This window comes from Hemitrygon akajei, chromosome 30, assembly GCF_048418815.1.
Source record: "Hemitrygon akajei chromosome 30, sHemAka1.3, whole genome shotgun sequence".
Lineage (NCBI taxonomy): Eukaryota > Metazoa > Chordata > Chondrichthyes > Myliobatiformes > Dasyatidae > Hemitrygon > Hemitrygon akajei.
This window is the reverse complement of record NC_133153.1, coordinates 40,874,301-40,886,839: the sequence shown is the minus strand read 5'-3', so window position 1 is coordinate 40,886,839 and position 12,539 is coordinate 40,874,301. Positions and strand designations below refer to the sequence as shown.

Genomic DNA, 12,539 nt, shown 5'->3' with positions numbered 1-12,539 from the left:
CATTGAAACCTGCTGAATATTGACAGGCCTAGATAGTGTGGATGTGGAGAGAGTATTTGGGCAGTCAAGTGTCAGAGGGCACAGCCTTAGATGTCCCTTTAGAACAGAGATGAGGAACTTCTTTAGCCAGAATTGTGGAATTCATTGCCACAGATGCTGTGGAGGCTGTCACTGGATATACATAAAGCAGAGGCTGATAAGTTTTTCATTAGTAAGGATGTCAAAGGTTATGGGATAAGTCAACCATAATCGAATGGCAGACCGCTTGATTGGATAAATGGCCTAATTTCACTTCTATGTCTTAAAAAAAGCTAATTAATTTCTAGTGATTAATGAATTGGCAACTTGGACAATAGATTTAAGATAACTAATTATAAAATGAAAAGGAAACTTAGGAGATTTTTTTTTTCCCCAAAGAAGGTTGTCAAATGAAAAGCTCCACAGCAAAGTGTTCAAAGAAGAATGCGGAATAAACTTTAAAAAGAACACAGGTATATATTTTGAAAGAACTTTAAAGGAGGTATAAGGATCGGGCAGGAGGATGGCAGCAGTTTGAGTTGCTCTCCCAGATGATTCAGTTTGTTTGAAAAGTCGTGGAGTTATCCGGACAATACTTTCACATACAAAAAGTTTTACTTCATTTAGATGTCATATGAATTGCGATACAACTCCCCATTTTACCAACATTTTCTGCAAGATGTTCCGAGAACACAGGAGTTTTTACCAAATTAAATAACTCAAAAACTTGAAGGAGGATGAGATAGATGTATACAAGATGGTAAGAGGCATAAATTGAGTGGACAGCCAGAAATGGCCAAAATCGAGGGGCATAATTTTAAAGTGATTGATGGATAGATAGCAGATCACAGTTAAGATTGTTACACAGAGAGTGGTGGGTGCTTGGAGCATGCAGCCAGTGGTGGTAGTACAGACAGATACATTACGGGTATTTAAGAAACTCTTAGGACATATGGATGATAGAAAAATGCAGCTTCTATATAGGTTTTATCTCTTCTAGTTCAGTCCCTTCCTACCTACATCTGTGACACTTCACATGCTCTTGATCTTTTCAAAGATTTCAAGTTCCCTGGCCGCAGTCATCTTATTTTCACAATGGATGTGCAGTCCCTATACACCTCCATCACCCGTCATGAATGTCTCAAAGCCTTCTGCTTCCTTCTGGTCATCACATCCAACCAGTTCCCCTCCAATACCACTCTCCTCCGTATGGCGGAACCTGTCCTCACACGCAATAACTTCTCCTTCAGCTCTTCCCACATTCTTCAAACAAAAGGCGTAGCCATGGGCACTCGCATGGGTCCCAGCTATGCCCTCCTTTTTGTCAGCTAAGTGGAACAGTCTACGTTCCAAGCCTACACTGGTGTCACTCCCCTATTTTTCCTATGCTACATCAACAATTGCATTGGTGCTGCTTCCTGCACCCATACGGAGCTCATCGACTTCATCAACTTTGCCTCCAACTTCCACCCCACCCTCAAATTTACCAAGTCCATTTCCAACACCTCCCTCCCCTTTCTCGATCTCTCTGTCTCTATCTCTAGAGACAGCTTATCTACTGATGTCTATTATAAACCCATGGATTCTCACAGCTACCTGGACTACACCTCTTTCCCACCCTGTTACTTGTAAAAACGCCATCCCCTTCTCTCAATTCCTCTGTCTCTATGGATCTGCTCTCAGGATGAGGCTTTTCATCTCAGAACTAAGGAGGTGTTCCCCTTCTTCAAAGAAAAGGACTTCCCTTCCTTCACCATCAACACTGCCCTCACCTGCATCTCTTCCATTTCATGCACGTCTGTCCTCACCCCATCATCTTGCCACCCCACCAGGGATAGAGTTCCTCTTGCCCTCACCTACCACCCCACCAGCCTCTGCATCCAGCACATCATTCTCCATAACTTCGGCAATCTCCAACGGGATCCCACCACCAAGCCCACCTTTCCCTCCCCCTCCCCCACTTTCTCCTTTCCGCAGGGACCGTTCCCTACATGACTCCCTTGTCCATTTGTCCCTTCCCACTGATCTCCCTCCCGGCACTTATCCTTGCAAGTGGAGCAAGTGACTACAGCTGCCCCTACACCTCCTCCCTCACTACCATTCAGGGCCCCAAACAGTCCTTCCAGGTGAGGCAACATTCCAGGTGAGTCTGTTGGGGTCATATACTGTGTTTGGTGTTCCCAGTGTGACTTCCTGGATATCAGTGAGACCAAATGTAGATCGGGAGACCGTTTCACCGAGCACCTATGCTGCATCCACTAGAGAAAGGGGATCTCCCAGTGGTAATCCATTTTAAAATCCACTTCCCATTCCCATACACTGTCACGATGAGGCCACACTCAGGTTGGAGGAGCAACACCTTATATTCCGCCTGGGTAGTCTCTAACCTGATGGCACAAACATCGGTTTGTCGAAATTCTGGTAATGGTCTCCCCCCCAACACCCCTTCACCATTCCCCATTTCCCTCTCTCGCCTCACCTCCTTGCCTGCCCATTGCCTCCCTCTGGTGTTCCTCCCCCCTCTTCTTTCTTCCATGGCCTTCTGTCCTCTCCTATCAGACTCTCCCTTCGCCAGCTCTGTATCTCTTTCACCAATCAACTTCCCAGCTCGGTATTTCACCCCTCTCCCCCCATTTCACCTATCGCCTTGTGTTTCTTCCTCCCCTCCCCCCACCTTCTTATTCTCATCTCTTTTTCTCCAGTCCTGCCGAAGGGCCTCAGCCCGAAACATCGACTGTACTCTTTTCCGTGATGCTGCCTGGCCTGCTGAGTTCCTCCAGCATTTTGTGTGTGTTGGCTGTATAGGAGGAAAGGGATAGATTGATCTTAAAGTAGAATAAAAGGTCAGCACAATGTTGTGAATCAGAGGGCTTGTACTGAGCTGTCATTTTCTATGTCCCTACCTGAACCTGTCCCATCTGTTCACATCCTAGGGGTCCTCCATTGATGTTGTGTCCCAGCGGCCAGGGCAGTACAATATGGAGAGCAAGCTGCTGTCTATGTTGCATGCCACCCCTCTCCACGCAGCTGGTGAATCCAAAAGAACGGTAGAGACCGCTACAGTTTGGCATCAGCGACATTGCAGGAATTGCTAGTCAGGGTTGAACTCAATGTGGCTCTGGTCTTTTCTCTTGGTGTTCACTCCTGAAGCCTCCCCCATGAGTGGATATAGCCACAAAGCAGAAGTTCGAGATCAGCGTTTTCCTTCTCCTAGATGAGCTGCTAACCGTAACTGATGAGCCTCATCTGCCCAAAGTGACTGGGTTTTAAGGCACCAGTAACCCAACTTCGCTCCTTCTCCTGTCAGTAGAAACAGTTCTGCTGGGTTTAGCAGCTAAGCCACACGTGAAGGTCAGGAGCTGGACTTAGTTGTCAGAGGCTATTTGAGATGCACGCCACTGTGAGAATTAAAAAGGCAGTGGGAGTTTATCCCCATTACCACCCCGACTATAACAACCTCAAGGAACTGACTTATCCTAGAGTAGGTTAAAGTGTGGGCTTAAGGGTCTGTTCTGTACTTCATCTATGAACACAAGACACTTGGAATGACAACCTCATGTAACAGGATCAAAAGTTTCAATCTGTTGGGTACAGCTGTTTGTTAAACTCACCCGATCAATTCCTCCTGGGGCAAACATAATGGTGGCTAATGCCATCAGAGTATGCCCCTCCAGAAGCATGCTGCTGACACTAGCTTGGTTACTGGGAATCAGCATTTGGGCATTTGCCAGGCTTGCTTGGAACGCCACAGAGGTATCTAAAGGAAAATAATGGCAAATCAGTATATGTGCAAGCGAAATATGTATCATTTCAAATTAATGTTAGTGCAAAATATCAGGGCAACACACACAAAATGCTGGAGGAAATCAGCATCGATGGAAATGAATCAACAGTCAATATTTCAGGCTGAGACCCTTCTTCGGGACTGGAAAGGAAGGGGGAAGATGCCAGAATAAAGAGGTGGGAGGGAGGGGAAGGAGGATAGCTAGGTGATAGGTGAAGCCAGGTGGGTGGGAAAGGTAAAGGGCTGGAGAGGAAGGAATCTGATCAGAGAGTGGATCATAGGAGGAAGGGAAGGGCACAGGGGGAGGTGATAAGCAGATGAGATGAGGCAAGAGGCCAGAGTGGGGGATAGAATAGGGAAGGGGGAAGGGAAAAAATTACTGAAAGGAGAAATCAATGTTCATGCCATCATGTTGGAGGCTGTCCAATTGGAATATGAGGTGTTGCTCCTCCACCCTGAAAGTGGCATTAGCACAATGCTACCAGCAACCTGGGATCAATTCCTGCCGCTGTCTGTAAGGAGTTTGTATGTTCTCCCTGTGACTACATGGGTTTCCTCTGGGTGCTTCTGTTTTCTCCCAGTCCAAAGATGTACTGGTTGGGAGGTTAACTGGTCATTGTAAGTTGCCCCATGATCAGGCTCGGGTTAATCGGGGGTTGCAGGGTGGTGCAGTTTGAAGAGTCAGAAGAGCCTATTCCGTTCTGAGCCTCAGCAAATAAATATCAGACTCTGATTCTGCAGTGACTCTGAACATAAGAGTGCAGATGTTCAGTGATACGGTGTTGTTGGGGAAAGACCAGTGAGGGCTAATAACTAGTAAACAGTGATGTGGACTGTGCTAATGTGGTGTCAAAAGTAGAGACATGGGATGCAGTAGGAACAACACCCAGATTACAGGAACTTCATTAACTGTGCTACAATGTGCACCCATTGTAATCCAAAATTGGATTTGCTCTTAGAGCTGAGGTTAATCATTTTATTCCATAATCAGGGCATAATCTGTAGTTAAGTCTTCCTGTTAAGAGGGATTACAAAAAGAAAAAAAAATGCAGAATATACTGTAGTGTTACAGTTGCAGGTATACAAACAGAGTGCAAAAGGCCATGACAGAGTAGACTGGAGGACCAACAAACCAAGCAGCTGTAATATTTCAGATATCTCCAACATTAGCTATATTACTGCCAAAGTAACAACAGGGTTATTTATAAAATGACTGTAAAGAGTCCCAAGGCATTTCACAGGAGAACTATGAAATAAAAATTGATACCACATCAATATCTTGATTATCAAAAACTTGGTCAGATTGACAGACTTTACACAGCATCTCAAACAAATGAAGAAACAAGGAGATTCTTCCCTCCCACCCCCCACCCCCCAAATTGGGTTCTTTCATGATTCTTGCTTTTAGGCTGCTTCTAAGCAAACAAGTCTCAAGGTTGTATAATATATACATTCTTTAATAATAAATGTACTTTGAATCTTAGATTTCAGGAGGGAGTTCCAGAGAAAGCCTGTAAACTGGAGGTAGCAGTGATTAAGTGCCAGAAGGGGAGAGGTTTCTATGCTAGAGAATACAAAGAGATGAGAACACATGACAGATTTTGAAAGACTTTTTTTTTAAAAAAATTGCTAAACTAAGAACCAATATTGATCAACAAGTGATATGCAAAAGGAATTTAGTGAACATGGACAAAGACAGTTTAATTATCTTAATAACTATTAAATTGGTCAGTTACGAATACCTGCTGGATTGTCAGCAACTTCTCTTATTCTCATTAGAAACTCGAACCAAGGATGGGCCACATGGAGAGCTCCATCATCGAGGAGAGGGCAATTAGAGGGCTTCAACCTACGGACAAGTCAAGAACAAAACCTTCAGAAAATATAAAATCTGGACAATACATCTTGAAGCTGTGAACATCCCACATTACATATGCAATTGTAAACAAGCCAAATTATTATACCAAAATTTCATCGCTACTTGAAATTTAAAAAAATCTATACTAATTCTATTTCCCTTTAAATGGAGGACAGGAATTTCAATTCAGGCAGGGAGGAAGGGACGAGATTGCAGAAATACTGAACTCAATTACACATATAAAATGATGTGGTCAGTGAAATATCTCGATGGGTGACAGATTATTTTTTATTTTTTCTAGTTTACAGATACAGCACAGTAACAGGCCCTTCAGAACCAATGAGTCCACACTGGTCAGTGCACCCATTAAACCAATTAACCTACTCATCTGAATAGTTTTGAATGTGGGAGGAAACTAGAGCACCCAGGAGTTACAAGAAGAAACTACAGTACTGTGCAAAAGTCTTTGGCACATATGTTATATACAGGTTCGCTGCCTAGGACTTTTGCACAGTACTGTATTTGTCAAGAATGAGTTTGTATATCTGGCAGGCATAAAGGATGTTGGGAATGGTGAGTGTGGAGCGCCACGGGAGGGGCGGGGGGTCAGGCGGTAGAGAAGGAGTGCCAGAGCAGGGGGTGGCACAGGAGCAGACACATCCAGACCTGAGACACCAGGCAAAGTCAGTTCCAGATAATTGATTTATTGATCATTACAGAATGCCTCTATGGTGTTCACCCCCTCTCATTCCTTCCCCCTCTCCCTGTACACTTCCCACTCTCAGTCCACAGATCAGATCCATATCAGAATCAGGTTTATCACTAACATTTGCCATGAAATTTGGTTTTTTGCGGCAGCAGTACAGTGCAATACATAAAATTACAACAGTACTGTGCAAAAGTCTTAGGCAATCTAGCTATATGTAGGTGCCCAAGACTTTAGCACAGTCCTGCGGAAACTCCTTACCGAGCAGGGCTGGAAATGAACCTGTGTCACTGGCACTGTAAAAGTGTTACGCCAACCACTAAACTATCATGCCGCCCCAAATCCTGAGCCAAACACTGCACCCCAATGTGTGGTTATCACATCAATGCCATGTTCTAACTAACGTGGGGTTTTAAAGTAATGAAACACATATATCATCATCATCACAGAGCTAAACTTTAAATTGTATTTCTTGTTGGATCCTGATGTTTTTTGATCCAAGTTCTTTCAGAAGTCTGGAAAGAGGCACCAAACATGTTGCTTCACTGTTGTTTTATAAAGAGTTGATAAAATAAAGGAAAATTGAACAGACAGTGATAGAGGACATGCCCTTTTCCCATTGCTACCTTCAGGGAGGAGGTACAGGAGCCTGGAGACAAACACGCAATTTTCACGACCAGCTTCTCTCCACCATCCAATTTCTTTTTTTGCACTACTTATTTAATTTAACACATGTATATTATTTTTCTCACCCATTATGTGTGGTGTGTAAATGTATTCTTCCCTCAATCTCAGGTCCTCTACCAGAGGCCTGGCAACTTGAGTGTTTGGTGGAGTATCCTTGCTGTTCCTAATAATGAGCTCTTCTGGACCGAGATCTCAGATGTTGTTACTGGGATTTGCTGGAGCCCCTCTCCCAGGAGTCACACCTCCAAGTGTCCCTATCACTACCTGGAATACTCTAGCTTTAAACTTCCACTTCCTTTCTACCTGCTCTTTCAAGCCCTGGTATTTACCAAGCTTCTCATATTCTTTCTTCCTGCAACTTGGTTGTGCCGTTCAGTGTGTGCTGTCCCTGCCTGCATCTTCCACCGTGCTTCTATGTGCTGGATGGTTTCAGCAGATTTCCTGCACAGTCTGCATCTTGGGTCTTGTCTGGTGTGACAGACCCGGTTTCTATCGCACCTGTGCTCAGCACCTGTTCTTGTGCAGCCATGAGACTCGCCTCTGTGCTGTCCCTCAGCCCTGCCATTTCCAACTGTGAATTATACTTACTGTAATTCACAGTTTTATTACGATACATTGCATTGTACTGATACTGCACAACAACAAATTTCATGACATATGTCAGCGATATTAAACCAGATTCTGATTCTAAGCAAAGGAACTAAGATGAAGGCCCTGCCTAATAGTTAGTTACTTCATACCCAGAGATAAGCAAAAATTCCATTCAAATTTGTAGATAAGAATAAACCAATGAGAAAGTCATTATTCAAATAATGCAGAACAAAGAAGCTTTGTCCATGATACTGGTCCATGTTATAAAAAAGGTTAGGAACTCCTGCACTGGATGCATATTAAACTTACATATAAATACTATAGTTATGACAAAGCATAGTAAGCAGTTACTTGTATGTAAGTAATTATATAAAATACAAGCAAAGAAAATAACAATGAACCAGTCTAATCTATGAATTAAACAGATCCAACACTCTTATCTAGAAACAGGATACAAAGGTGGGCGGTGGGGCCATCTAGAGAATATATTCAAATACCCAACCCAACGAAAGGTATGAACTTCATACTATTAGTTTAATATATTTTTCCAAATATCCATTCTGTTCTCTTGCAGAGAAGTCTAAACCAAACACCTCTGACAGTTTACAATTGACTCAGAGAGCTTTATTATGACTTCCCCCTAACTATTTTTACATTTTGGCATTCATCATTTTAGTGTTTATGTAGGGCGCTCTTCAAACATCTTCCATCTGGGAACACCAGGAAAGCAGATTGTCCACAAAGAGAGCTTTCAAAGCGACCGATATCAACAAAGCTATTTTTGCTAAGGAATTCACCACAGAAATTTAGAGGCAAAGAAACACACACCATTACTGGTGTATAGTTTGCCAGGCCACTCACTATGAAGGAATGACTATAAAAGTAATTTTATGAAAGAACTTAATTATTTTCTGGAATGGAACCTGTCCCACACAAATTTCCAGAAAGAATACAAGGCAAAAGCATCAGCAAGTGAAGCCTGCATCTGAAGCTGCACAAGACTACTGGTTTTAAATAGGCATTTAAAGATTATAGGACCATCAGAGAGGCCATTCAGCCCATTCTTTTTATGGGACCATTTGAAAGAAGTTTGAGATCCCTGCAAATTCTCCCTCTGATTAATTATCAGTTCAGCTCTGAAAGTTATTAATCCTGCTTCCAACACCTTTTCAGGCGGCAGGCAAGAAAAAATCACTGCGGATTTTACCCACTCTGGAAACTGCTTTTCCCAAAAGCTCCATAGGACTATTGAAACAAAAAAACTTCGTCATCTTAAAAGTTTATTCCCTCCCCCCCATCAGCTAATCTGATCAACCATTCTAGTTAGACCCTGTCCCCCTCCATTACCTTAGTAAACACTTTAAACCACTTTATATAATGCTGTTTACATTGCAAATACATGCTGTATTTATGCATATTTTATTCCATGTCTGTACTTTTATCTTTATTTTTTATATAATTTCTTACTCTTTATAATCATTGAATTTTGTTGTTTTCTAGTGAATGTCATGCCCTGACCAACACACCAGAGCAAATTCCTGATACATGTAAATGTATATGGAATATGGAAAATAAAGTAGATCTTTGATCCTTAATATGATCGTAGTTCACAGCATAAATGATTCAAAATGTTACCCTTCCCACTGGATTTACTTTTTATGTCATTAATTTTATGTTAAGTGTGCCCATCTGGTGCTTAAACTCTTAACAAATGGAAAACTTTCTCCTTATCTGCCTTCTCAAAATAAAACTTGCCCTTAACTACTGGGAGAAGAACAATTCCAGCTTCTCCAGCCTCGGTAAGTAGTGCACAGAGCCCAGTTCATCACAGGAAAAGCCCTCCCCACCATTAAGCACATGTACAAAGACCACTGCCACAGGAAAGCAGCATCCATTATCAAGGACTCCCATCACTCAGGCCCTGTTCCACATTCCCTTCTCACTACCACCATCAGGTAGGTGGTACAGGAGCCTTGGGTGCCACACCACCAGGTTCAGGAACAGTTATTACCCTGCGGTCATCAGGCTCCTGAATCAGCGTGGATAACTTCACTTACCTCAATCTGAACTAATCACACAACCTTCGTGCTCACTTTCAAAGACTTAAATACTTTGTGGAGATTTGTGATATATATGATATATATGTACAATGTCTGAAATACATCTTATGGAAATGTTTGTTTGATGATGCCTGGGTCTCAGCTGGAATATAATATGTGGTGAACGTAGATTTACCCAAGTGATATCAGGGCTGAAGGGTTTCAGTCATTGTAAATTTATTATTAACATACATATTTGTCACAAGGATTCATTTCTGGTGGACATTCACAGTAGATACAAAGAAACATAATAGAATCAATGAAAATCTACACATAAAGACAGATAAATAACCAGTGTATAAAGAAGACAAACTATGCAAATACAAAAAAAAGTAATGAATATACTTAAGTCTTCGCAAGTGAGCACGAAGGTTGTGGAATTAGTTCAGAATTGAGGTAAGTGAAGTTATCCACGCTGATTCAGGAGCCTGATGACTGTAGGGTAATAACTGTTCCTGAACCTGGTGGTGTGGCACCCAAGGCTCCTGTACCACCTACCCAACGATGGTAGTGAGAAGGGAACGTGGAGCATGGCCTAAATTATGGGAGTCCTTGATAATGGATGCTGCTTTCCTGTGGCAGTGCTCTTTAATATATTTAAGACTTAAATATATTCATTACTGTTTTTTTGTATGTGCATAGTTTGCCTTCTTTACACACTGGTTATTTACCTGTCTTTATGTGTAGATATTCATTGATTCTATTATGCTTCTTTGTATCTACTGTGAATGTCCGCCAGAAATGAATCGCTGTGACATATATGTATGTTAACAATAAATTTACAATGACTGAAACCCTTCAACCCTGATATCTCTTGGGTAAATCTACGTTCACCGCATATTATATTCCAGCTGAGACCCAGGCAGCAATTTACAAATACTTTACAGTGATCTCCCTGCTCGATTTCTCACCAACTCAAAAACATGAATTTTGCTTGTGAACCATGAAGGTATTTGTTTTAATAAGTCTGTGCTCTCTTAAGTCTTCCATCAACAACACAGAGCTCCACAGTTGTGTAGCGGTTAGCACAACACAACTGAACTCATAAGGTCAGAGTTCAATTCCAGTGTCCTCTATAAGAAAGTTTGTACATTCTTCCCATGTGCGTGGGGTTTCCTCTGGGTGCTCCGGTTTCCTCTCACAGTCCAAAGACACAACTGTTAGTAAGCTAACTGATCATTGTAAATTGTCGTGTGATTAGGAGAGTGTTAAAATTACTATATTGGCAGGAAATGAGGAATTGCTGTGTTCTGTGTTACACGGAAACATGGCTCACTCCAGATACGCTGGATACACTAGTAAGACCCGAGGGCTTCTCAATACACTGAATATACTAGACTACTGATTTGGAGAAGGCAAAGTGTAGAGGTCTGTGTTTCATGATAAACCCTTTGGTAATGGTCGAACACAGCGGTCTTGTCACACTCTTGTTCCAACGACCTGGAACTTCTGATGACTAAGTGTTAACCATTCTACTTATCAAGACAGCTCCCCTCCAAAGGTAGATGTTAAAAAAAAACGCACTCAAAGTATTGAACGGCAAGCTATCAGACTCCTCAATACCCGAAGCTTGGACTGACACCTTGCCCTATTGTCCTGTTTATTATTTATTGTAATGCCTGCACTGTTTTTGTGCACTTTACGCAGTCCTGTGTAGGTCTGTAGTCTAGTGTAGCTTTCTCTGCGTAGTTTTTTACGTAGTTCAGTCTAGTTTTTGTACTGTGTCATGTAACAGCATGGTCCTGAAAAACATTGTCTCATTTTTACTATGTACTGTACCAGCAGTTATGGACGAAATGACAATAAAAGTGACTTGATTGATTGATTGGTTGGTTGTTTGTCCGCCCTGTTGGGTGTGGTCATTCATTGGTTCTATTGTGTTTCTTGTACATACTGTGATTGCCCGCAAGAATATGAATCTCAGAGTTGAATATGGAGACATACATGTACTTTGATAATAAATTTCATTTTAACTTTGAACATACAAACAGTTGATTGTATGGTTTCTTTTATATGTATATGTATTGTGGTTTTATGTTTTTTCTGCTTATTGTGTTTTCTTATGCTACATCAGATCCAGAGTAACAATCTTTTCCATCTCCTTTACACTCCTGTACTGAAGGATGACAATAAACAATACGAACGCTCTCTCTGGAGAGCATTCTAACTGGCTGCATCAGCGTCTGGTATGGAGGGACCACTGCACAGGATCGGGAAAAGCTGCAAACAGTTGTAAACTCAGCCAGCACCATCATGGGCACCACCCTCCCCAGCACTGAGTACAGCTTCCAAAAAAATTGTCATCCATTAATATGGACCCCCACCACCCAGGACATGCCCTCTTCTCAATGCTAGCATTGAGGAGGTACAGGGGCCTGAAGGCATACACTCAATGTTTCAGGAACATCTTCTTCCCCTCTTCCATCAGATTTCTGAATAGACAATGAACCTATGAACCCCACTTTCTTTTAACACTACTTATTTAATTTTCTTTTTTTAAAAATATGTACTTATTGTAATTTATAAATGTTATTATTATGTATTGCAATATCCTGCTGCCACAAAACATAAAAACTTCACGACATATGCCAGTGATATTAAGCCTGATTCTGAATCTTGGTCAAGGGGAAAGAGGTTCTGAATTTGGAGGAAGGGGCAGGAAGGCAGAGAAAAGTGTAAACTGCTCTGACCTTTTTCTAATCAGCATGGTACAACTTAAATGCTTTACATAAAATTCCCCACACGAGGGAGATATGTTACAATAAATGGCCGAGCAGTTCCATTACAAATGACAAC

At 42.0% G+C, this 12,539-nt stretch overlaps 1 protein-coding gene across 1 annotated transcript in view; it reads right to left on the bottom strand.

Moving 5' to 3' along the window:
* spg11 (SPG11 vesicle trafficking associated, spatacsin) overlaps nt 1-12,539 on the bottom strand; it is a 190,141-nt gene that overhangs the window by 88,853 nt on the left and 88,749 nt on the right. Inside the window, exons 17-18 of the mRNA XM_073032676.1 lie at nt 5,545-5,651; nt 3,630-3,775 (exon numbers count right to left, since the gene is read on the bottom strand). Of these exons, the coding sequence (XP_072888777.1) occupies nt 3,630-3,775; nt 5,545-5,651 (253 nt within the window). The remainder of the gene's footprint in view (nt 1-3,629; nt 3,776-5,544; nt 5,652-12,539) is intronic.